The following is a 25,284-nucleotide window of genomic DNA, read 5'->3' as shown; positions in this document are numbered from 1 at the left end:
GTATTATGATCCAAACTTATATGTTTAGAACTACATTTGATTATTCGGGGTTTTTTTCATTGATGGATTAATGGATTAATTCTAGTGCGTTAAAGGCTCTGCACTGGATTATCTGTCACTGACACGAGATAATACAGGAACATTGTGTAGTTAATCTGCCTAAGCCACATAAGAAGATAATATTCTCATTGCTGGACGGAATCTTGCGAAATCTTTTATTCTGGAAGTTTCGGTTTGTTAAGGTGGCAACGTTACCTTTAAAGCTCAAGCTTACTATTAGAGATCGCCTGATGCGAGTTACACACTGCTTTTCTGTCGACGGTCTTCAAGCGTACATATGTGAGATCGTGTCAGTATCAAGCGGAGCGCATGTTTGGATCTACAGCAGGTCGGGCTTGTTTCTGTTTCTCTTCCCTGGGCATGTGTTCCTTTACTTGCTCATGACATACACGTCGAGATAATATTAACGACGGGTAAACTAGTTAAAGGAAATCTGACACTGAAATGAGTTTGAATGTGGAACCATTATATGAATTATGTATATTTAAGTAACATATGACGGTTTGTGTTGTCAGAATGGTCTATCAGGTTGATCATTGTAAATCGATAACTATTGTTTCTCTATTAATAATCTTATTCTCCATCTGGGAGGCTTTCAGTCAGTTTTTTTGTTTCTATACAATCAATGTTGTGCGTAACATCAGTATGTGATCCGTTAACATCCGAGATATCTCCAGCTACACGTTTCCTGCCATAGTGGTCAAGCCGACAACGTTGGCGCATGGCATCTTGTCCCGTTGTGAAAATTGATGCGAATGGTATGAATCCATGGACTGTCTGTCAGACTGTCCTCATATATGCACTCAACATTGTTCCATCTATCGGTCTGTTAATAATAGACTCTGGGCAGCACAATCCCATGATTGCCATCACTGCCAAAGATCTCCCAAATCGCCTCTTACGACAAACACAAGCTGTTTAAGGTAGACTATAACCCGGATCTTCACAATTACCATTGAGGAGTGTTATATCATGTACATAACCGTTATGACGTCATTGACATGATGATTGGCATTGGTAGCAATCGATTGCTTATCATTGAATGCTTGTCCTTAATCGGCGGTAGGCATCGGGAAGAAATGACACTTTATGATTGTAGCAACGTTAAACAGTAAAATCAGCAATACATTTCCACCACCTCGTTCTGAAACCAGTAATGTGAACACTTTGATCATCATACGAAATGTTGATTGTTGCAAGGACATATGTTTCAAGTAGTTGTTTAAGTTTATCCGTCGTAGCTTAAATACACATGATAATCATATGCCATGTTGTAGGAGATGGGTCAAATGGTGCGAGTGATATCTCTCTTGATCACCCAAAGATCAGTGGCGCATCGTGTTCAGTGGCGCAACGATGGCACAGTTGTTCATAATATCACCCACTCGCATGCCCATGGATTTACTATCTGATAATCACGTCTTGTTAACTGACTTTTCCTTTGTGATGTTTCAGGTTTGATCGGGACACAGATTATCGGATTAAATCAGAACAGAGTCATCCCTGAAGCGTCGTGGTTTCCTGGATCTCATTAACACTGACGTGAAATAGTTCCAACTATAAGGAGTATCTGCAAGACGAATAGCTTCGATCTGTGATATTCATTGTTTTGTGAAATGTGTATTGTTCTTTGTGATTAATATACAACTTTTACAGTGTGTATTGACAATATAAATACTACTCTCACGCCGTTGAATTCAGTCTGATGGAATTATTTCAAATGGAATACAGCTAAAGCACCCTCCATCTTCTGTCGAAAATGTTCGTTTGATATTTGTGTTCGTTCGTAGAATAATAACTCAACAACCATGTGTGCGAGGCTTTTGTTTTGGTGTGTGTTCCTGTGTGGATTTAGTGGAGTCAATTCAAACCCAATAATGATAGCCTCACTGTTACCATTTGATAAGAGCAGATTGTTCAGTTCAATGAGGGTTGCTCCTGCCATCAGCATAGCCGTGGAGAAAGTGACCAATTCTACCGGACCTCTACATGGCAGACAAATCATTGTCAACTATGCCGATTCTAAGTGTTCAATTGCCGATGCCATGAACGAAGCAATCAATTATTATGTGAAAAAAGAGGTCCATGTGTTTTTTGGGCCATGTTGCGATTATGCGGCTGCTCCGATTGCCAGGCAGACCAGATACTGGGACATACCGATGGTGACCACGGGTGGCATGGCCAGAGACTTTGCCTTAATGAAGCATAGGATGTTCCCGTTGTTGACACGTGTCGGCACCAACTTCAACTCACTTGTGAATTTCATTGTGACAATTTTGAAAAAGTTTAATTGGAGTAGAGTGAAGTTGTTGTATGAACCAGATGGGCACAATCATGTCTTGGAGAGATTCTGCCACATTGCCACGGATGGCATACACTATGGCCTCAGGCACCAGAAGGATGTTCGAAACCTTTCCCAGGAGTACTTCAAGTTTGACTACATAAATGACATCCTCACAAGCCTGGAAACAGAAGTGGGCAATAATTATGCAGGTAAGACTCACGTCTTTATTTACGGTAGTTTTCTTTCAGCCCCCAGTTAGAACTTCTGCGCCTGTGATATGAGCGTGAAATATACTCATCAGTCAGACCCTACTGTTTTCAGGAGATTGATGACAATTTCTGGACTGATGTGTTTCTGACTGATGTACCAAGATCTATGACCTGATTAAAAATATCCAGTAGTTTTAGCTGAAATGACCACACTCAATGAAATATGTCACCAATCGTCTCGGTGGACAAGAATAGTAAGTTTTCATCTTCATGTTCCATGTGAATAACAGAACGTTTGTACAACTAGACATTCTCGGGAAGGATATACAGAAAAATGTAATATATTACTTTGTTTATTCACTGAATGTTGCACACGTACACGCACACGCACACATGCAGTAGTTTATATTATGCCATAAATCAATCCTTGATTTCAGTTTTTGAACAGGAGTCGTCATTTAGTTAAGAAAGGAAAACAGCGATTTAAAAGATTCGATATCAACAAAAACAATTTAAAGCACGTCGTATTTGATTGCTATGTGACAGTGGGATTACAATATAATAAACCAAAACTCCGTCTTTGTCTGTAGAGAGCCGGAGATAGACTGAATGAAACAGACTTTAAAAGTATTGTAGAAGTAGATATGCCTGCATGCAATGACCTCACAAAGGGACAATGTCAAACAGAATATCATTATGATCAAAGGGTCGGCGATTTCATACGTATTTTTAGCTCTTACTTTTTTACCGAATGTTTTAGTAGTTTAAAGGCTCGGGTCGTAGTAGACCTAGGTCACTTTCGAAGAAGCGCAACCAACGATTGCGACATGTTGGAGATACGTACTTTTGGTCAGGAAGATATAATGCCACGTGGACATTGTGTATCTGTTCTATTCTAGTTCCGACCTACCGATCTGTTTCTGCAAACTACAACGGTGGAATATGAAGCTCCACGTTTTCTTTTATCGGGTGTTACACACGTGTTCAGTAACAATCTTGAAACATTTTACGCTCCAAATGGGTGGTATTTCATGTCATGCGGTGGCTGAGAAATTACTGTTGGGCTATGCAGAAATAGAAAACAAAAAACAATAAGCATTATGTATGTCTACGAAAAAGTTGACCATTTTACGCTATCGGAATAATATTAAAGGCCTATCAACTTGACAGAGCGTGACCATGTCAGTTTGTTTCTTCGGGAATAGAAACCTCGGCAAGGGGAACATTTCTAAAGTGTAATAACTAAAGATAGTCCAGATTGGTGGTGGATTGATAGAAACAAAGGTACATCAACGCATTGGCAACATTTGAAGTGATCCGTCTGTATCCTGTTCGTCACTTGTTTGTAAACCGTACACAACTTGAGGGGCAAGCGTTGGACGCGCGCGCGAAACCTCTGAGATTCTGGTATCACATACGCGTGTATTGCGTTTTCAACGGCCACCGTTCCAAGCCTAACAGGAAATGTTCCTTAAAGGTTATAGTCACTGAAAGGCAATTAAGTGGAAGCTACAAACCTTTCACGTGGTTAAGATGGGTAAATAAACACGCACAGGAAACCACATGTCCTTTATATAATGAGTTACAAAACCAATCACAAGGAAAATCAGCAATCAGAATCTTTTGTCTCGCGGAACAAAACTCCTGTACCTTTCATTGTGTGCACTTAAAAGCTAAAGCAATATAACTGTTTAGTTTTGTTTGTGTTTCAAACGATGTATGGTTGGAGTGTGTCAACAATTTGAGTCTTTTCATCTTTCTATTTTTGGAGATTGTAGATAAGGGGTCATTTCAAAGGATTTCTTTACGAAATCTCTTTCACATTGAAAATACAACGCCTCTCTCGTATTATTTTCTCCATAAGATATGACAATCGTCACTGAAAAAGTGCCAAATATGGAATTGTATTTAGCGTCGCTAGCACCTCTATCACATTTACTTTTCTGGTGCGGATTTGACATAATCCCCAAAAGTCATCACTCGTGAGGATGCCTTCGTTCAGATGAAAGGGAGCACTCGCTATTCTTGCCTAAAAGATGAATTACTTTTCGTCTTTAAAGTGTTATTGGTGTTACTTTGAGAACTGTTCCCAGAAATATCTTATCTGTACACCCAAAGCACTAAATCGAGCGAAAACGGAGATTGAATCGTCAGTTTATTCCATCTTAAGTAAACACAAAAATAGAATGTAAACAGACGTATACGGTAACGAACAATTGGGCATTGTATTGACCATGATATGTCCGCAATTTAAAGGGGCTCTCCGAAGTCAAAGTAACCTGCGCGACCTGCAAACAGACGAGGAAGACTGAAAGGAGTCCTGGAGGAGATGATGTGCACATGATGTTTTCAATGATTCCCAGTTCCGACTTGAACATTTATCATTCGTGCAGTTTAGGAAGATAGTTCCACATCAACAGTGTAGAGAGGCGTTTCATCTTCTTCGCTGCAGTTAAACAGATTTCTGTGTGAAACGGCCGCACCTGTAGCACCGTAACTAAACGACAACGATAATCGAATGTTTTAAATAGCGGCAGTTATACTGCCATTACTCTGCAAAGTGTACGAATCGGGTGATGCTGTATTGTTATAATAGTAGCAGGGATCTGCCAGTCAACGATATTCTATTTTTGGAATGTTAATGCTACTAAATGATTTTAATAACCAAGATATTCCCTCATTTCCGTATATACTGTTTGCTGTACCAAATCGGAAAATTGTGATGATAATATAATATCAGTCTCGTGCACTAGGAGACTTTTCATACCATGTTTAGATGTATTAATTATAATATGATATCCTGCCTTATGAAATGACGTGTTTACTACTCAACGTTTGATAGGGATATTTCTTCACTTCCTGGTTCTCCCATTTGTCATTACATAATGTGTATACTATTCAACGCTTGCTATAGATATTTCCTTACTTCCTCATTTCCCCACTTATCATTACTCATAACATGTATACTACTCAAATTTTACCAGGGATATTGCCATACTTCCCGATTCTCTCACCTTAATACTCACAGCATGTATACTACTCAACATTTCATAGGGATATTGCTGTATTTCCTGATTCCTGCACGTGTCATTATTCACAAAATGTATACTACCCGACGTATCATTATCATATTGTTATACTTCCTGACCTCCCACTTGTCATGACTCATACATACTGCTCAACGTTTCATAGAGATATTTCTTCACGTCCTGATACTCTCACGTCGTCACTCATAACATGTATACTACTCAATGTTTGATAGGGATAATGCTTTACTTCCTGGTTCCCCCACTTGTCGTTACTCATAACATTGGTACTGCTTAACGTCTGAAAGGGATATTTCTTCACTTCCTGATTTTCTCATATGTCATTACTCACAACACGTGCACTACTCGACGTTTGCTAGGGATATTACTTCTTTTCTTCCTGATTCTCCCACTTGCTATTATTCATAACATGCACACATATTTTGAATTAAATCAGTATCTCACTCTGAAGTAGAATACGTCAAAAGCAGTGTGATTCAAAAGGGGGACACAATTTATTTCTGATTCAAGCATTAATGTTTGATTGTGTGCTAAGAAGTGTTTACTGATCCCGTGTTTTTGTGGCGCCGCTGTTTTACTAACCTCTCGGACAAAACGGACGCGAAAAATCCGCATAAGTTTGAGCAATCATGGGACGGCATTATTGGATCGCCGTTTAATTCGTCCTGTTTGCTTAGCTCTCAGGGAGTCTTTAAACTACCAATAGCTGTTTGCCCTGTGCTCTCCTCTTACAACTTGAATTCCGCACAAACTCCTTGGTTACTGCAATTTTCATCATCGATTGCATGTCCGTTTCATGTGTGCCAACGTAAATGACGCCTTTATGATGGGAAATGCCTTGTCGTTTAGCATGTTGAGTGAAATATACCTGTCTCCGGTGACAGGTAAGGGGAAACCAGGTGCGCGGTGGTTGCTAAGAGGGCACGTGCTTGTTTGTCACTTGTTCATTTCAAGGTTGTTGAAAGAGACACATGTCTCGTGGTTACTTCTTAATTTCGGATTTGCTTGGTGACATGCAATTAGAGAATTATTCGAACAAAGCAGTGTTTACCCAATCAATCTGGAGTTCAACGCATCGACATTGAATTAATGTAGACGAATAAAAAAAGACAATCTTGGAAATTGGAAAACACGATATCACGTCACATCTGACGGGAACAAGAGCAACAAGGATTATAAAGTATCTTCTCCCTGTTACAATACACACGTCACGGTTTTGTTGTAAAACGCACTCACTCACTCTCATGTCTTCTAAGAGGAGTTTAGTAACTTAACTTTCACATGTTCAGTGAAACTTTTCGGGTCGGGAAATCTGTCCAGTCTATTTACGTATTATAAACATACATCGGAAATTATACCAATAATACGTGAGGACATTTGTTAACCCGGACAGAATGGCCGCTGCAGTTCGGATTAACGAGACTCTTGTAGGTCAGGGGATAAAAAGGCCTTCAGCAACCCATGCGTTCCATATAAAGGCGACTCTGCTTGTCGTAAGAGGCGACAAACGGGATCGGATGGTCAGGCTCGCTGACTTCGTTGACACACGCGATCGGTTTCTAACTGCGCAGATCGATGCTCATGCTGCTGATCACAGGGTTGCCTTGTGCAGACTGGGTTATTTACAGGCCGCAGCCATATATCTGGAATCTTGCAGAGTGTGGCGTAAAACTAAACTCACTCACTCACTCGGATTAACGAGATTGTTCTGTATATTTGCACAAACCAGTGTAAGAATGCTAACATCGTATACGCATTGAAACCCTTTGAAAACCATAATGACACTACTTATATGTGTATCCAAACGTTTTCGACTGGCTTGCTTCCAAATTCCGTCCGTACCATTTTGGTCTGAATTAAAGGTATTGTAGTGTAATGATTTCAGTGTCACCAAATCTAAGTCCAGGGAATTACCTAACACAAACACAGCCACCCCGCGACCCAGACGTCATTGTAAGCTTCAGTGTATCAACCAAGGATCAGTGAAATGCCAAGCAACAAAGAAACTCTAATTTTCAACAGCGAGGAAAGTCGGCTTGCTTCCAAATGTGGAGCTTCTTTAGATTTGCATGGCGCTCATTTTTATCTATTATTACCGCAGTGAGTCACAACGAGATGTATCGCATTGTGTAGTGTTTACGATGAATGTGATAATTAGCTATTGACAACACTGACAAGGAACCTGTGTCTGAAATGTCTTTGCTGTGTTGTCCGTTTAGATTTTAGGCCATGCAGATGATACCCATTTACTTCAATGTGTGTTGGCGTCGTTTGGCTTCCTTATTTAAAACTTTGTTCGTCACAGAGCGGACCCAGGTTCCATGCCCAAACAGAATCAGCTAAATTTTGATCTGTATCGTTTCAAAATGAAATATTCTGCCTCTTGTTATTGTGGCAATGCTTGTGAAAATGTTCACCACTTCCTATTGTAGTGTAAATTGTACAACATTCAAAGAGAGATGTTAAATCTAAAAAGTATTGTAAAACAAGACTCTCCTATCACACTGTCATTGATGAAAGATGGAAGTTCCGATGTGACAACTGAACAGAATGAATACGTTTTTAAATGTGTGCATGTTTTTAAATTCAACAATCAAACCTAAGAATGAAGATTTTTACCACACCTCTGTATCCCTTTCTCAATCACCTGATGAAGGAGTAAGCATTAACTCCGAAACGTTGTGTTCTCTCATAAAGAAGTTGATATCCATAAAAATCTTCATTCTTATGTATTTTCACTTCTAAATGACATTCAAAGACTTGAAACAATCAAACCGTTTTATGTGATTACATAAATTCATCTTCCTCTCATTCATTTTCCCATCTCTTCTCTCTATTCTTTTCTATGGTGTATAAAATTAATTTAAAATATTAGGGAGCGGGTATTTTAAGTTGGATAACTCGTCCCCAATCCCGCTAACATTTGTGATTAAAATATGTTTAAATCAATTCCAAACAGAGGTTATGTGCTATGGTGCAGAGGCAATGGTTTTAGAATAATTTCTAGTGATTGTCAGCTGCATAAAACGACCGAGGTTTTCGAAAAATGCCCTTTGTTTGTGTCCTCAAATTAGAGTTACCACCCCTGAGTTTGCCATGATGGAGAGGTGTGATCGTTGGAGAAGTTTGAGATGTCTTTCTGGAAGCGTACTTACATAGAAGGGAGATATGAGGGCACAAGGCCCTTCAGGCTTTACCCGTGCCACCCGTTAGCTTGTGTGGTGGGCACTCTGTAACTATGCAGTTAGTGGTTAAAGCGTGCGCTCGTCACGCCGAAGACCTGGGTTCGAATTCCCACATCGGTACAATATGTGGACCCCACTTCTGGTGCCCCAGCCCGTGAAACCATGCACACTCACTCACTATGTAACTCTGCTGCACTTTTCAGGATTTTATAACCCAGCATGTGTTTGTTTCATAACATTCGACGGTGACAAAGTGAGGGCATGCAAATGTGAATGTGCCGACAGGTGTAGGGCATGTAAGTCAGTATTGCCACCACATATTTTTGATATATGTCATATATTTATTTTGATTAAGAAACCACCACATTACATATCTAAAAGTTCCCATTTAGAAATACTTGCTATTAATAAAAAACGGGCTTCACTATTCTGCCTTGTGCCTTTGTCAGGTCAAATAGTTTTTTTCAGAGAAATATAAAATATCGCTTTTCCAACAAGTCGTCAGATTTGTGAGGCACATCATTTGTTAATGCTTCGATTCAGCGCCAAGCACAGTTATCATTGTCTATTTGTAATTTCTTTTACAAATGGGAAATACAAATACGTGCACTGTCAATTTGCTCCAAATGTGTTCTTTACTTTAGCGTAAAGAAAAAAGTACTGCATAAACGGCATTTGTGTAAAAAACGACAACCAGGGTATTCTAAGACGCCCTTTTATCAGATATTTCGTGACATTTTCGCGGCAGTACAAAGAAAAACATCGTAGCTTATTTGTTACGATATGTGTGGATTTCATTGACTCGTTATTGTCACTAGCACTTGGGACAGATGATCCTTTGCCACATACATGTTTGGTGGTTTGCTGATGCAACACTTTAAGTTTTGCATGTAATTGTCGCTAAACGAGAAGCGAACTACAAGCTACTGAGTACTGACGAGTAAAAACATATAACATTTACCGGACGACAACCACGACACAATAAATGCGCTTGGGGAAATAGGTTTTAGATCGTGACATGTCTAGATGTGTGTGGAGTCGATTCAGTTCCACATTATTTCGAGAGGTAGTTTCGAGATATGTGCGTAGTTGGCGGCACAAACTAATAGAGAGGTGCCCTAAAGACTATCTGCCACACGACCACTGGTGTGATACGGCTCGCAATGACTGGTGACAACTGAAAGCAGTCTTTAGGGGAATGGTTTATTGCCTCGAACATGCAACGGCCAATCTCGCGAGATTTACAATGCGTGATGGCGGACTGAAAGTTGAAAGTGGTTCGATGTTGTTAGAACCGTTTATTAGCTCGGTCTAAGCTCCTTCCACTTCGCGCGTAACTCTTGAAAACCTGTCTTGCTTTGAACATTTATTTTTCCGAAGGAAGGAAGGTGGTCACAAATTAGTGGCAATTACTTCTTTGATGGCATTGTTTCCCGTTAGACATAGATTACTGCTTGTGTCTTTGTAAGAGGTGGGGCGATGTTCGAGTTATGATCGGGCGATTTTATTACTGGTAGAAACGGCACATGATTGAAGTCAGTAACTGGCACCAAGAAAGAGCGGCCCTTGAATTCATCTATAAATGATCATAAGAAAGGGCCGGGTTAATGGACGCAATTTATGGCTCAGTAGACAGATAGCCAAGGCCAAACTTGGGGTCTGTAGACATTGTTCATAGAGGTCACTTGAATCATAGCAGTTGTAGATAGTGAATGGGAAGACAACGAGCTGTGTTTGACTCCTGCCACATCCGACGAAACTGACAACATTCAGTGTGTCGGTGACAAGTGCAGGTCGGTTGCCCTGACGAGAGTAATGATTACTTAGTGTTGTCATGTCAGTGGTTGAAGAGTGGGAGTAATTGCTGTTAAAGACACACTGATGCCTGCACGTTAATATTATGGTGTGAGAAGTTACCACATTTATCGCATCCGGTGTTGGCTAGCCTTGTAAAATGTTCTGTTACAGATATTGCACTGTCTCTGTCAATATCATTTTGCAATCTTACACACACACACACACACACACACACACACACACACATATATATATATATATATATATATGAAGTGTGTGAAACGAGGTCTTTCACGTAATCCGTAAGACAGTCCGTGATTTCCTGAAGTCGGAGACGGCCAGGGATTTCATGTATTCTCTAAAATTTCAAGGGGTTTCATGGAATTACTGATTTTCATGGTGTCCCATAGTACACATTCTCTGTTAGGATATATATGAATGTGTGAAATTCATGTTGAAACTTTACTATTGAGTCTCATTTCATCCTTCAGTTCTAAAAAGATGAAAACTACTGATTACTACCATGAGTCGGGGTACCAATTTAATTTTATCACGGCTTTAACTCTTGACACGGCTTTAACTCTTGAGTCTCATTTCATCCCTCAGTTTTTAGGAGCTGTATACTTTGACTCTTTACTGATGACACTAAGTCAAGCTACGAGAGGGAAATCAGCGGGTTTCGATAATATTCCAGATCTATTTTAAATCTAGGTATGTTAAAAAAAGTTAGTTTAATTTATTCGTGCTGCTCCAGCTGTGTCATTTATCCACTAAAACTTGCCCTAATATTCTTAAAAAGCGTACTGCAAATATATATATTATATGAATTGTACCCCCTTTTACTGCATTTTTAATATTCCTATTATACTCTCTATATATTGTGGCACAGGTATCTCTCATAATTCCTCGGGCTCTCTTATAAATTTTGTGTTCTCGATATTTCAATAAAGGCTTATAGGAATTTCATGAAATTCCACAGGTAATATTTCAGTAATTTTGTGAAATCCCAGGAAATTTTAGAGAATACATTATCCTTGGGGTCACAGTGATTTCACGAAATCGCTGAAGCTCTAAACTGATCGGCAAAAGAAAGTATATTGAAAGGTACCATTTCTCAAATTTTAAAGAAATAGTTTTGTAGACAAGATACACCCTGAAACATGTCGTTCCAACGTCTCAATTTTATACCTGCAAAGAAATTCACGCGCACGTCGTGAATAAAACGGCGACGTGGTCAAATGAATAAACCGTGATTTTGGGCCGCTGTCACCTGCGCTAGGGGGAGAAAAGTTAGTGTGCGGACATGCTATGCATGCAGAAAAAGATCATCACAGATATGCTACGACTATCAGCAGTTGAACGTGAGAGCCATAGGTATGCTCCAGGTGGGATCGACGCACGGCAACGTTGCAAAATCCTACGACTGCACCCGTGTAGCAGTGTTACAGGGCCAGACAAAGGACAGACCAAGAACTGGGAGACTGCGAGTAACAACACCGACGGAAGACCGGCATTTGATGACGTTACACCTGAGAAACCGTTTCTTGACTGTAATGTCATTAGCGGAGAATTCCTATTGATGACCGTATCAGTCGCTAGACGTCTAAGGGCAGCAGGTATCAGAGCCTACAAACCTTCAAAGGACAGATGTTGACTCATGAACACAGACGCCACAGATCGTGTTGGGACCGAGCTGTTTGTCCTTCTCAGAAACGAGGGGAACAACGTGAACGTTCTACAGTGGCAATGACGTTCTCTAGACATGTCCCCGATCGAAGACTGACGCGTGCGGAATCTACCTTGCCCACCACAGCAAACTGCACAAGCCCTTGTCGAGCAAGGACGAATGGCTTTGCATACCACGTGACCTTGACTGACGGCTGACGTCTTTGGCCAGCAGGAGGCTCCATGTCTGTACTGATGCAAGGGATGGCCATACAAGCTACTAAAGTGATCGTAGTGAACATTTATTGTGTGTAACTCAGTACCTTCTTATGCTCAGGAGCCCCGGTGAACGTGAGCATATCTGACGCCGCCGGGGGTGAGAATTGACCCAAGTATTTGCCATACTCTGCTTAGTCGACTGATGCGATAAAATGTGCGGAGTGCGTGGATTTACAATACCAAATGTTGCAAAGCAAGAAGAATACCATCATCGCATAATGGAACAAAACTTCCACATTACCGCATCCTTTTCCGAATATAGCCGAACGTGAGATCGGGGCACAATGGCTCGGTAGACAGACTGCCCATGACGGAAGTTTTGTACATGAGTGTTGTCCATGTTGGTTTTCAACCTGATACGTTTTGGTGTAAATCACAAATTAGAAAGCTACGTCCGCCCACACAACATCAGTGAGTGATGACTATCACACTGGGGTGGGTGGGGTGCGGGGGATTGATTTAACACTGGCTATATCACAGCAGCTAATTAACGCCTTAACCATTGTTAAGTGTCGTTCGGTTTTGTTTCACATGTGTTTGGTGACCAAATGAATACATTTTTCACTCTTATTTAAACTTTGCACGTAGATTTTAATCAAACGACTGGTTTGATGTGATGATAAACATAAGTCTATAATCAACATCAAATTAAAGCGAGCTATGAACATACTGTATTTTTATCGGGGGATATGCTAATTTATCTTATAGAAATTTCGAAAACAATAAAGGTTATGCTTCGAAACGTTTTTCCTTCTATCGTTGAATATTGTTTTCCGGGTTATTTTTTAGATTACATACATGGCAAAGTCTTGGCGGAAATATAAAAGGTCTCTGAAAGCGAGGAAAACCGCATGTCACCTCTCCATTATAGTACAATGAGTGAGTTAAGTTTTACGCCGCACTCAGCAATATTCCAGCTAAATGGCAGCATTATAGTACAACACAGAATGGGCAAATGCTACATTTTTGTCGCTTGGTGTTAACCTGTTAAACCCATTTAATAAGCCACGCGAATTGTATCCTCCAGTACAATTCGCTGTGGAACAGAATCACACAGTCATGTGCTGTACGGGGGCATATGTGTTTCGCTGATATTTCAAACCTCTCCACCCATGTCGATTCTGTATGCTATTTATTAAATTTCGAATCCGAGCGTAATGCACCTGCGCCCAGACAAAAATGACCTCTTTATAACAATATTCGTGTTTACACACGTTATAACTTTACACTTCATCAATATAGTAAACAGACATGATTTGATGCGCAGAATGTAAAATCTATTGGAACACGTGTGTTTAGGGATGGAGTTCGATTGTTTTGATAAATAACAGCCACGGAACTTACAGCACTGGAAATGGAGGCAGAATCGACTTTAGAAGGCAGAACTCAGAATTTCCATGACACGATACACCAGAAATGCTCATTGTCTACCTATGTAGAGGTCAGATCCTTTCCTTTCCGTTCCTTTGTTATCATGAGAACAGAAAACAAATGTTAGGACATACACATCTGGAAATAATCGTTGTTGCTGAGAGCATCGGTTATTTTCTTTAAAGCACATGGTGAGTTAATTTCTTTTATAAAACAAATTAACGTTAATGTAATAGAAATAAAAGAAATTATTTTAAAACCGTGTTTGTAAACTGCTTCTCTGTGAACAGAAGTATCGTTAGACAAGCTGAATCTGACAAAATATTTGAAAACGTTAAAAAAATGAAAGACTTTTTTTACATATTTGACGTTGAAACTTTTATCATCTTTGTATCGGTAGATCTTTCAAAGATACATTGCGCCTATTGCCCAATCCATATTGAAGAAAATAGAACATTGTTTAAATCACACCGAATGCTCACTCAGATTTTCACTAAAAGGGTATCATCGACATCTAAAGAAATATACAGGTTCTTCGTTTCACTTTTCCTTCTGAACTTTTTCCTTGTTGCCAATTGCTGATGAAGGATTGCATTCAATATATAAGTATCGGCTGAAAATAGATGAAAAGATACGAAAGATAAAGAAAGCCCTCTTCTAAAAACAAATATATTTACAGCTGGTCGGTATTTAAGGCTAATATAGACAACGTCCTTCACAGAGAAGTCATTGTTGTTTTACAAACATCATCATTTCCTCCAATCGCATAATAAAGTAGGGATTTTTGAGCGATATTTGAGGGAATGTGATCTGTACAATATAGGAACTGTGAATATAATTTTAAAATGTTTTAGGCATTTGAGTATCTACAACCAGATCTGTTAGTCTTCAAGTAGAATGGTTTTAGATTAAGGAATTACATATGTACAAAGTTATGAAAGGCGATGTCCATAGTCAATAGAGATATGTACGAAATGCAGAGTTCAATTTTCTTTCAAATTCCGATTATGTTAAGGGGGTGGGGTGGATGGTAGCCCAGTGGTTTGAGCGTTCCATTGTCACGCCGATGAACCGTGTTCGATTCGTACAGTTTGTGAAACCCATGTCTGTTATCCACCCCCTGTGACATCGATGAAGCATACTCATTGCCTTGATATAATAGTCCGAAGTGTGGTTTCCGAAACAGAGTTCCAGTTTATGAAAAAATCATTTGTAAGTCAGAGAAGGTATTTGTGATTAGGCTCGTACCCATCGTGATTACTAGAGGCAAACTCTCCACCAAAAGCCATGAAGCTTTAGGATTTAGTCACTGAGGCAGCATTTGTACGTTTGCTTATTTCTAGAAACATTGACTTTACAAAATATGTTAGGGATATTGGTATTTTTGGCCTGATATATTATCAGTATGACATTTAAAAAAGAACACGATTATTCACAATTTCAAACTTTAACCTCTAACTGTTTTTGTCCAGTATATGAATTTTCCATCACATGTGTAATATAATGCTATTATGATCAAACAAGCTCAGCAACATGTGCAAAAACACATTTGTAAACTCAACCATTGATGCATTTTTTTTCTTTCAAAAGAAATCCACAGACTTGTGCATTAGAGAACTTCAGAAATGATTAATGACAAACTAACTTTTTAATCAGCAGTCTATTCAACAAATCTATATCTTCAAAAGGTCACTGGAAACCCCCCGCATACAATGTCCAGTGCTAATACTGTAGCATGATATCCTTCCGTGAGGGAAGGAATCGTTTGATCACTCAAAGGTATCCGGAAAAAGAGAAATCGAGAAAAAAATATTACTTTCATCCGTGTAAATAATTAGTCTTTTTCAGTTCAGACGGAGACGGTACCGAGATGTTTTCCCTTGTTATCTGAGCAGGTCGATCAATGTTGTTTCCTGTCCAGAAGGTTGACATACACGACCTTTCAAGGGTTTATTTTGCGAAAAACGTGCTGCCCAATTAAAGATACTCTGCGACGGGAGCGCCGGAGAATAAATTGTGATTATTTGTTGAGCAAACAGACAGGAAATTAATAAGTTACTATATTGTTGCCAGAAGGTTTGCAGCATGCTCATGTCAAACTGCCATTCAGCAATCCGATTCTTCAGTTGATAACTGGGTGTGGTGTACGTTGCTGCAGATGCTGCAGATGCAGGGAAATGCTGTTCCAGATGCTGGCGGTAGTTCATTCAGGCCATGCTTTCCCTATCTGTGTCAGTGATCAAGTCATCCAATTTTTAACGCATCTTTACCTTGTAGTTTTGGAATCTGTGATCATACAATCGTGACTGGTTGTCTTCTTGCTTTGATAATTTGTATCCAGATAATATTCAAACAAGTCAGTGTATCATGACCACCAAAATGCCGTTCGCGATTAAGACATGTGTGTGGAATAGACACCGACTTTCAGCGTTTCCAAAGGGCACAACCAAGGGAGTGATTCTTGTTTAATCTTGCACCATCAACGCTCACAGTCCACACTAATAAACATAAAATGTCACTCTAAAACACTCAAAGTTTTTTTGAAAAAACAACAACAAACTAATCGCAAAAATATTGTTTTGCTTCCTGTCTCACAGGAACAGTAAGACACGTAAAACAGTAAAGAGACACACAGAGAAAGCCAGTTCTCAGTGAAAAGTTTATTTGTTCACTGAAAATGTCGACATGAAGCCCAGTGACCCAGCGTTAATTTTTACTGGTGGATTTCTTATGTATGAAAAAAACTTCAGGCATTATCGATGTCAATAATATCCAATGTATATTACCAGGACTCACAATACACAACCCCGAGAAGATTCCGGTTAGAATCGGTGTTCAGCAACCCATGCTTGTCGCAACATGCGACTAACAGGATCGGTTGCATGGCCAGACTCGCTGACTTGTTGGCAAATGACATTGTATCCCTATCATGTAGGTCAATGTTCGCAATATATATCACAGGATTGCCTGCTGCAGATCAGCTTCAAATTATTTACATACCGTCGTCACAAAGATGGACTATATCTGAGCGCAGTGCTCAGCAACAACCAAGGCATTTCTAAACAAACGTACATCTCATAAAAAAAACAATTTACTGACTATTTGTAAGGACAAAAACGAGTTTATCAGCTGATTCATTGGAAGCTGTAGTTGAAACCGGTGCAATGGACACATGTCGATAAGCACCGAACAGGAAAATGCTGAGGTAATCAGATTCATCCCATGCTGCCACGAAACCCCTGGGTTAATCCTTAGGGCAAGATCCCTTTTAGCTAATGCATGTAATCCTATTATAACAGCCCTTTCAATGAACCATAGACTAGCGTCAGAGGACAAGATACTGAATGAGATTCACTACAAGGACATATTTTCTATGGACCAGATAGACCGTTTCTTTTAAGCACCAAAAAACCTTGGCTATAATCTGAATGATGTCATGCATGAGTAATAGTTTGATCTAACGCTGCTCCACTGTGCTAATTAGAAAAGTTTGAGGACGATGGGGATTTTAGTCTTAGTTACCAACTGTTGCACAGTATTGTCGTGGAGAAAAATGAACTCTGCATGACTGACGTCTTAGTTACTTTACGCTGTATATATCATGGCGTCCAAACGGGTGGGGGTGGGGGTGGGGTTGTCTACGTAGAGCCTGGATTAACCGACGCTGGTGTTCAACGATATTACACCATCGCATCTGGCGGATATCTGGACCGCATACAAATCCTCAGATATGTTGCATTCGAATTTTACTAACCATTAAGAAGACATTATTCCTAGTTGACCGTCATAGTATTTCAGTTATATTTGTTTGGATGTGTTCCTTTGCACTAAGTTTATTTACAGTGAAGTCATTCAATTTCTCTATTCGATTGTCGTCTTGGTTATTGTGTGGACAGCAGAATCTGCAGAAAGTACAAGAATGGATCTTGCTCTTACGTCGAAGGTCTTGACGCGTACGTCATCTTTCAAAAGGTCAAGGTCATGCAAACAAAATATCCCTTTTCTTCGGGCGAGAGATGGCACTGCAACACTTTCGTGGTGTCGGTGTAGGCAGTTATGGGAGTTACGATCACCGTAGCGCTGCGATGCCTTTGTGAAACGGGGCCCAGGTTAGACGCAACCTGCACTTGAACACCCGGTGTTATTGATGCTTTTCAGTGACCAACTGACATAGTTTTCACCGATGCTCTCGCTACGATCGCTGGGGAACCTCGTCGTGACGAAGACTGGATTAACTCTTAAGATTCCAAGCATACTTGTCCTTTCTACAAACACCGGGTGTCATCACTGATTTTTCATATATACAGCCATTCTGAGTTTCACGCCTAATCGCGTTTCGATGGGTAATCGAGACTGTTTAGTCTCTGCCATTGTCGATTTGTAGTTATTTTAAGGTACACTCACTAGATGTTACAGCTGAGAATACAGTACAACCTCGCCTCCATACATTTTTCTGCTGTTCTTTACGGAAGAGTACTGGTGTCTATAGCTTGTAGATAACACCCCGGAAATCAATTATCTGGAGAAAAGAGTGCTGGCCAGTGGTGTTTATAGCAACTCAATAGCATGTTAATTGCAATGTATATACGACAGAAAGCAGGCCTAAGGGCGCTGTTTATATAAAGGCACTTGTGTTTCTGGAAGCCCGGGCGGCCAAACGCTGATAAACTTGAATATCTGTATGGCTGTTTATATCGTCAAGTCAGGCAAAGGTACCATAAATAGCACCTGGAACAGCTCCTGAGGCATCCTCATGTCTGTGATAAGTCACAATATATTTGAACCGTTTGGATAGACAGACTCAATGATAACTTCAATGAATTTGTGAAGGTTTTACATTATATCAATTACATGATCTCATCTACAATAAAGTCGCGATCATATTTTGATGGTGACTGACACAATTTCGATTAGTGAATCCTGTTATAACGTAATCCATGTCGGAATTGATGATGTCAGTTAAATGTTTAGTCACAATAATCCATTTTAATGCTTCGGCTGTATTATGTTATTAATGGATGTTGTTATCAATAATGAAATCATTTACTAGAAATACAGTCTCCCCGGTGAATGGCTATATGCTGTGAACATATATGTGTGAAATATGTACTATGTATTTTAAATAGGGGTGGGCAAGGCTTTCATAGATCATCCCTGTATCTGGCTTTGGGATGCTGTAGATATGCCTATGCAAATATTTCGCATGATGATTGTAATCGAAAGCGACATGACATCGGAATATCCACACAATTAAACCTTGAACGTAAAATGCAGTTTTCAAAGTAAAATATTGTAACGGTAACCTTAAAAATTTGCACAGTGTGTGATAATACTTAGTCACATTATGAGCACCCGTACTAAACTGCAACTACGGCGTGAATAAAGACTTTGATGTGTAATCTGCAGCATGTCGAATCAGGGACGGATACAGCTTTTTGAGAAAGGGTGGAGGGGGAGGGGGAGGGAGGCACCCCTGAGGATACATCGAGATTTTTGTCACACTAAGTATGATAAATCTCCGCAAACCCCCCGAAAATACCTACAACGCGTCCTTCTGAATAAATTCACGTTGAAACCGCCAACCACAGCTGCCATAGCTGATTTTCATTGATAACTTCTCAACAGTTTTCTTTACTAGTTTCCCGATTTGGCCAACAGGAATATTCTTCTCGGAAGATAATCGAGACCCATTATTCCCTGGCAGTGACGTTAGATTTGGCATCAGTGACGGTATGATAACAGCCTTGAAACGTCTTCTACGACTCACCAGAACCACAGGACGTATTAACGGTGTTTACGTTTTCACAAAGTAGGAATACTTGTAAGTTGTGATTGTCGTTCCCTATATTCATAGCATGTGTAAGGACATGTGTAAGAAATGCAGCTTTGTGCAGGAAAGAAATTAATCTTCTCCCTGTCATCAAATTCAAGCTATTTCCTGTTTACTTCCGTCTTAATGACATAGATTACTTTGTCATCGAGAGATCCTTCAAAGATGTCTTAAAACCAGTATGAAATATTCGATTACTAGTCCGTGATGGCTTTCCGTTTCCAGTTCTGCGAACTAAACTATTATCTCAATGATTAGGATGTTCGTGGAACTGAAGACACTACAGAAATGCAATTGATTCCATATGACGGTATGATATATATCTCTCTGAGAAAAGCGATTAAATGGATTTGGAGATTATATATCAACAACTTCCAGAAAACGATGTATTAACTCTAGTATGAAACTCCCATCTGTGCTCATTTTTTCCTACCGTGACAAATTAAATCAAAATGACGCTATTTCCTGAACCTCTCCTCGTGACTTAGGCTGGCTGACAGACGCGCATAATTAATTTGGTTGTTTTTTAACCGTAAGAGACGTTGTTGTCACGAACTTGTCACCAAAACGTCATTACTGTTATTAATGAAACACATGGCACACCATGTCATTCCATACGGAATCATATTCACCATAATATGTTCATATATATTAGGTTTTTGGTGTTTTAATTATTTTCCTGTTTGCGTCCAGAAAAATATGTTTCTGTAGATAATTGCGACCAGGTATTTTCTGGCGTTGGTTCTGTACATTGCATATATTCTCCCAATCAGCGTTTAAGTAAACCTGGGACTGAGGTAAATGCGAGGACGGTAAGATACTTGTTTTTAAACTAGGTTGTTCTTTGCTGTGTCGTATGTTGTCAGACAGTATCAAGGGTCATCGGCCATATACTCATCGTCTAGATTACATAAAGCATTGATTGCTAGATTCGTTGGTCGGAAATGATGAAAAAATACCACAGTTGGTGGTAATCAGAGGGACGTTTTAGAGTAAAGCAATAGAAAATCGTGAATTCCATTCAACAAGTTTTTATTTAGTTCCATTCCATGTTTTACAAGAAAAAGACACTAAATATTACATCGACATCATTCGATGACAACCTAGAAACAAGTCCAATTTAACATGTCTTAGATGAGAAAGGTTCTGGCATGTGTATTTTGTTGTCGGCCAAATTGTTTGAATATTCCACAGTCAACAGGAACTACATGTATTAGATCCGTACGAGTGAGTGTAGTTTTACGCCGCTTTCAGCAATATTTCAGCTATACCACGCCTAGAAACACTGGTGGTGGTCCGATTAATTGAAGTAATCGAAAATTGCTCGCAGTGATTAAAGGACCAAGATATTGGTCATGATTTCTCATAATCGAGCACTTGTTTGGATTAATAACAGTTTTTACAAGGTTGATTTTGTGTGTGTCATGAAAGTTACATTTCAAAAGCACTACAAGCTGGTTCCAAGTCATCATTGAATTGATCTTAAAGACTCCAGAAAGTTCAAGTTACTATCTTTTTTGCCCTTTAAATGTGAAATGCATTTTGTGCAATTTACATGATCAGATCTGGGCCAGATAAACCCATGAATGATACCAAGGACAACACATTTTCACCATGCATGAGTTCGATCCAAATTTTAATTCGCCAAGGAGTGAGTGAGTTTTAGATTATAACGCCGCTTTTAGCAATATTCCTGCAATATCACGGCGGGGGACACCAGAAAATGGGCTTCACACGTTGTACCTATGTGGGGAAATTCGCCCAGGGCCTGTTTCTCCAGGAACAACAATATTATCAAACACAATTTAACGTGTATAAAGGTATTCGTTGTTTTCTGAAGGCTACTATGCTTGTCGCAAGCGTCGACTAACGGGATCGGGTGATCAGGCTTGCTGACTTTGTTGACACATGTCATCGGTTCCCAATTGTGCAGATCGATGCTCATGCTGTAGATCACTGGGTTGTCTGGTCCAGACTCGATTATCTACAGACCGTCGCCATATAGCTGGACTATTGCTGAGTGAAAACTAAACTCACTCACTTACTGATTCTGCTATTTAATCCGGATACTGAGTCAAAGAACAAGAGATAGTACAATGGTTGAGTTGTTATTATTTCATTGCCGAGAACTGTGTGATGTACTCGATGCACTGACAGTGCCACAATCAGTGCGATTAGGCTACACCGCCGTTCCAAAACAGGGGTATACAGAATGTCAAGTTACAAGAATAATAATTCCAAATTTCTCAGTTCAATATTGTGTATGGCCGCCCCGCGCATTCCCCACTGCCACACACCGTCTCCTCATCGATGCCTGATGCTTGTGAACACGTAGTTCGGGATTCTGCACCATTGCTCTTGCAAGGCAGTGCCAAGTTCCTACAAATTCTGAGGCTGGTTCCTAAGACCACGAAGCCTTCTCCCAAGTGCATCCCCTACTGGATGAAGGTCAGGAGCCAGTCCATGACGTTGATTCCAGCGTTTCCAGCGAAGGACATGTCGTGTCGACATTGCGGTATGCGGCCGAACATTATCATGCTGGAACCGTACTGCAGACCATAAGCCGCCATGAAAGGAACGAGTTCAGGGGTGATCACCTGGTCGTGGTAAGCAGCAGCTGTGAGGTTTCCACGGATGACCAGAAGTCGGGAACGGTTGTTCCCACAGAAAGCATCCCACACCATGCAACTTCCGCCCCCGAATCTGTCGACTTCCTGTACACAACATTGGGCATATCGTTCTTCCGACTCTATGCCTGCCGTCCGCGAATCTGAGGGTAAGCCTGGATTAATCGCTACAGAAGACTTGATTCCAGTCTCTCTGGGTCCATCGGAGGTGACGTTGCGCCCACAGCACACGTTGAACCTCACGATTTAGACATCGAGAATGGAGACTGGCTTGCAGTCCGCAACCAATTTTCTTTTGTGAATTTTCTATTTTTGACTCGGTACATGCTGGTTCGGACCAGTATATCCTTTTTTGAATATGTTTTATGCGCATGCTCACTGCTATTTAAGTGTCGTAATTATGAAAGAGACGTAAGACCCCAGTTCACACTATCTCACCTCTATTACTGCCACTAAACCGAACTTTAACAAAAGCAGAATACTCCGGCTAAAATTGCAACATCTTGGTTCTGATAATAAAACGCTTGCGAAGAGCCTTTCCACCGCGTTCTTTCCGTAATGATCGTTTTCATGCTCTTATCTTTAAATCCCAGGAACAAACTTCAGTAAAAGTTAAATCACCAATGAATAAAAAGAACCCCGATCGTATCCATGGCGTTAAGAGCGTGAAAAAACTCCATGCACAATTTCAGCTTTCACTGAATATACATTACACGTCAGACAAACCACATGCTCTGTAAAGATTTTTTGGGTGGTATAATCCCTGGTAACTCTCATCTTCATCTCAAGACGATAAAGAAAGTGGTTCTGAATGTTTTCCTCTTTCCATCGCTGACACCAGTCTCAACTTCAAAGCAAAGACCCGTTACTTCCAGTTGGTGTCAATAATGTTTCGCTTCCAGACTGGCACTGCGCGGATGTTGCGCTATGCTGGACTTTGTGTCATTTCACAAACACTCATTTCACGCATCCTTTAGCAATTATCTTGTCTCTGTGTTGTGTTATAGGGGTTGAATAATTTCCCTGAATTGTTAACAAGGTAGGGACTTTAATTATACACACAGTTGTGCAGTTGACATGACTTTAAAATGTATGTTTCTTCGTAATGGAACTGGTGTGATTTCACCGAATTATCATTTTATCGGAGTTGTGTAACGTACAAGTTGTCTTTTTTTTCTTGGCAATGAACCAAGTGGAGTGTGAACTCTAAGGAGCAGTGTATTGGGGACCTTTCATTAATATTCGGTACAGGTTAGAATTCATTAATATACATGCATGTAACTGCATCGTCACTAGTAGTCATAGAATCTCATAACAGACAAAACAGATATTATTATACATTATTGACAGGAGGCAATACAAGATTACGCCCCTCACAGTTGGCACCTTCAAATAATGTTACTACGTATGAAAAAATAGCAAGACGCCCAATGAACATTCCGACAAAAAAGACTTTTCGTGTGCGTCAACAGGATTTTTTGGAGGGAAGGTTTGGAATACGCAGCGAGATTAAACTTTATCACGCAGTTCAATGTATTGTGGCTCTTGAAGGAGGCCAAAAGATTTAAGGTGAAAACACCCAATTCTCTTGAAAATTATCAGTTGTGTTCTCTGCGGAATGAGTATTACCTATACAGCAATTTCAGATAATTACGACAAACTTTCACAACAGGAGCTGTACACGTGTTATATGTTCCAAGAACTACCTTCCGTACCGCTCTGATCAGTGATAGCTACCAGTAAGGGTTGTCGGGCGTTTAGGTGAAGTACTGAACCTTGCGTTCCTGAAACTTACACTTTTTCAACATGGACTCCATATATGGATCTTGTAGCGTTATCATGTTTGTTAGTCTGTTGTTTAACGCCACACTAAACGACATTCCATCCGTCTGTCGGTGATTTGTGATAATCGAGTCTGTACCAACCAATCCAGTGATCAACAGCAAAAGCATCAATATACGCAGCTGGGATAGGACGACGAGTGTCAACCTGACCACTTGATCCCGCTAGTCGCCTGTTACAAGCAAGGGTTATAGGAGGCCATTTTAACCCGATCTTCAAGGGTATGTTGCGATGCCTCATTGTAGCGTTGTATCCTGTACAGAAACAAGTGCAGTGTGTCACAATTAACGAACAATAGCACATTGTCGCTCCGTTACATATTACAATTTGTCGCTTTTTCGCACTGTCGCATTTTTACTCATCTACGCAAAACTAGGTTTACTTCAGGCTGACAATGCGGACAGCCGCATCAAGAATGAAAGGACAACATGTTGTATTGTCGCCACATGTAAAATATGTAAAAAGATAATAAAAACCGGACGCCTTTACAGTATCAATATGTCGAATGGCTGCACGTTTTTACGCACCCTGTACAAAGTGATATAAAGCTTTCGTCTGTGAACGATCGTGGGAAAAATTTCCTTTGAAGGCAAAAATATACTTCATAAGTTGGCGGTCAACAAAAAGTGACAGCATATCACTCTGTGTATTAAAGACACCTGGATTAAAGAAACAGCGATGTCGCTTCACATGTTCTACCTACTTAAATTCGATGTTAAGGATTATATATTGTCTCTTATCAGGAACAAAGACAACAAAAACCTAAACGTCTTTAGGAAGGAAGAAAAAAATAAAATCAACATTTGCAATTCAGTAAAGTATGCGTGGACTTTGTCATGTACGAATTTTCCACCCACAAGAAATACCTTGTCACTCACTAAAACGTTTTGTTGACACTTGCGTAAAGCCAATCACGGAAAACAATATTCGTTAGAAAATATACACTCCGAACTCCTTCGATAAGGGGTTATCAGACTCACTGCCGCGGAGCTTAAAATAATTCCAATTTGGTAATTTCACGTTTCAAATCACCTCTTCTACCTGCAACATTCTTGATGCGGCGTTCAACAATGTACTTTCACTAACAT

At 40.0% G+C, this 25,284-nt stretch overlaps 1 protein-coding gene across 2 annotated transcripts in view; it reads left to right on the top strand.

The window, feature by feature from the left end:
* LOC137295684 (atrial natriuretic peptide receptor 1-like) overlaps positions 1 to 25,284 on the top strand; it is a 415,887-nt gene that overhangs the window by 118,826 nt on the left and 271,777 nt on the right. For both annotated transcript variants that reach the window (XM_067827161.1, XM_067827162.1), the window contains exon 3: positions 1,516 to 2,553. In XM_067827161.1, coding sequence (XP_067683262.1) covers positions 1,869 to 2,553 — 685 coding nt within the window. In that variant the 5' untranslated portion in view covers positions 1,516 to 1,868. The remainder of the gene's footprint in view (positions 1 to 1,515; positions 2,554 to 25,284) is intronic.

This window comes from Haliotis asinina, chromosome 9, assembly GCF_037392515.1.
Source record: "Haliotis asinina isolate JCU_RB_2024 chromosome 9, JCU_Hal_asi_v2, whole genome shotgun sequence".
Classification (NCBI taxonomy): domain Eukaryota; kingdom Metazoa; phylum Mollusca; class Gastropoda; order Lepetellida; family Haliotidae; genus Haliotis; species Haliotis asinina.
This window is presented reverse-complemented; position numbering and strand designations above follow the sequence as displayed.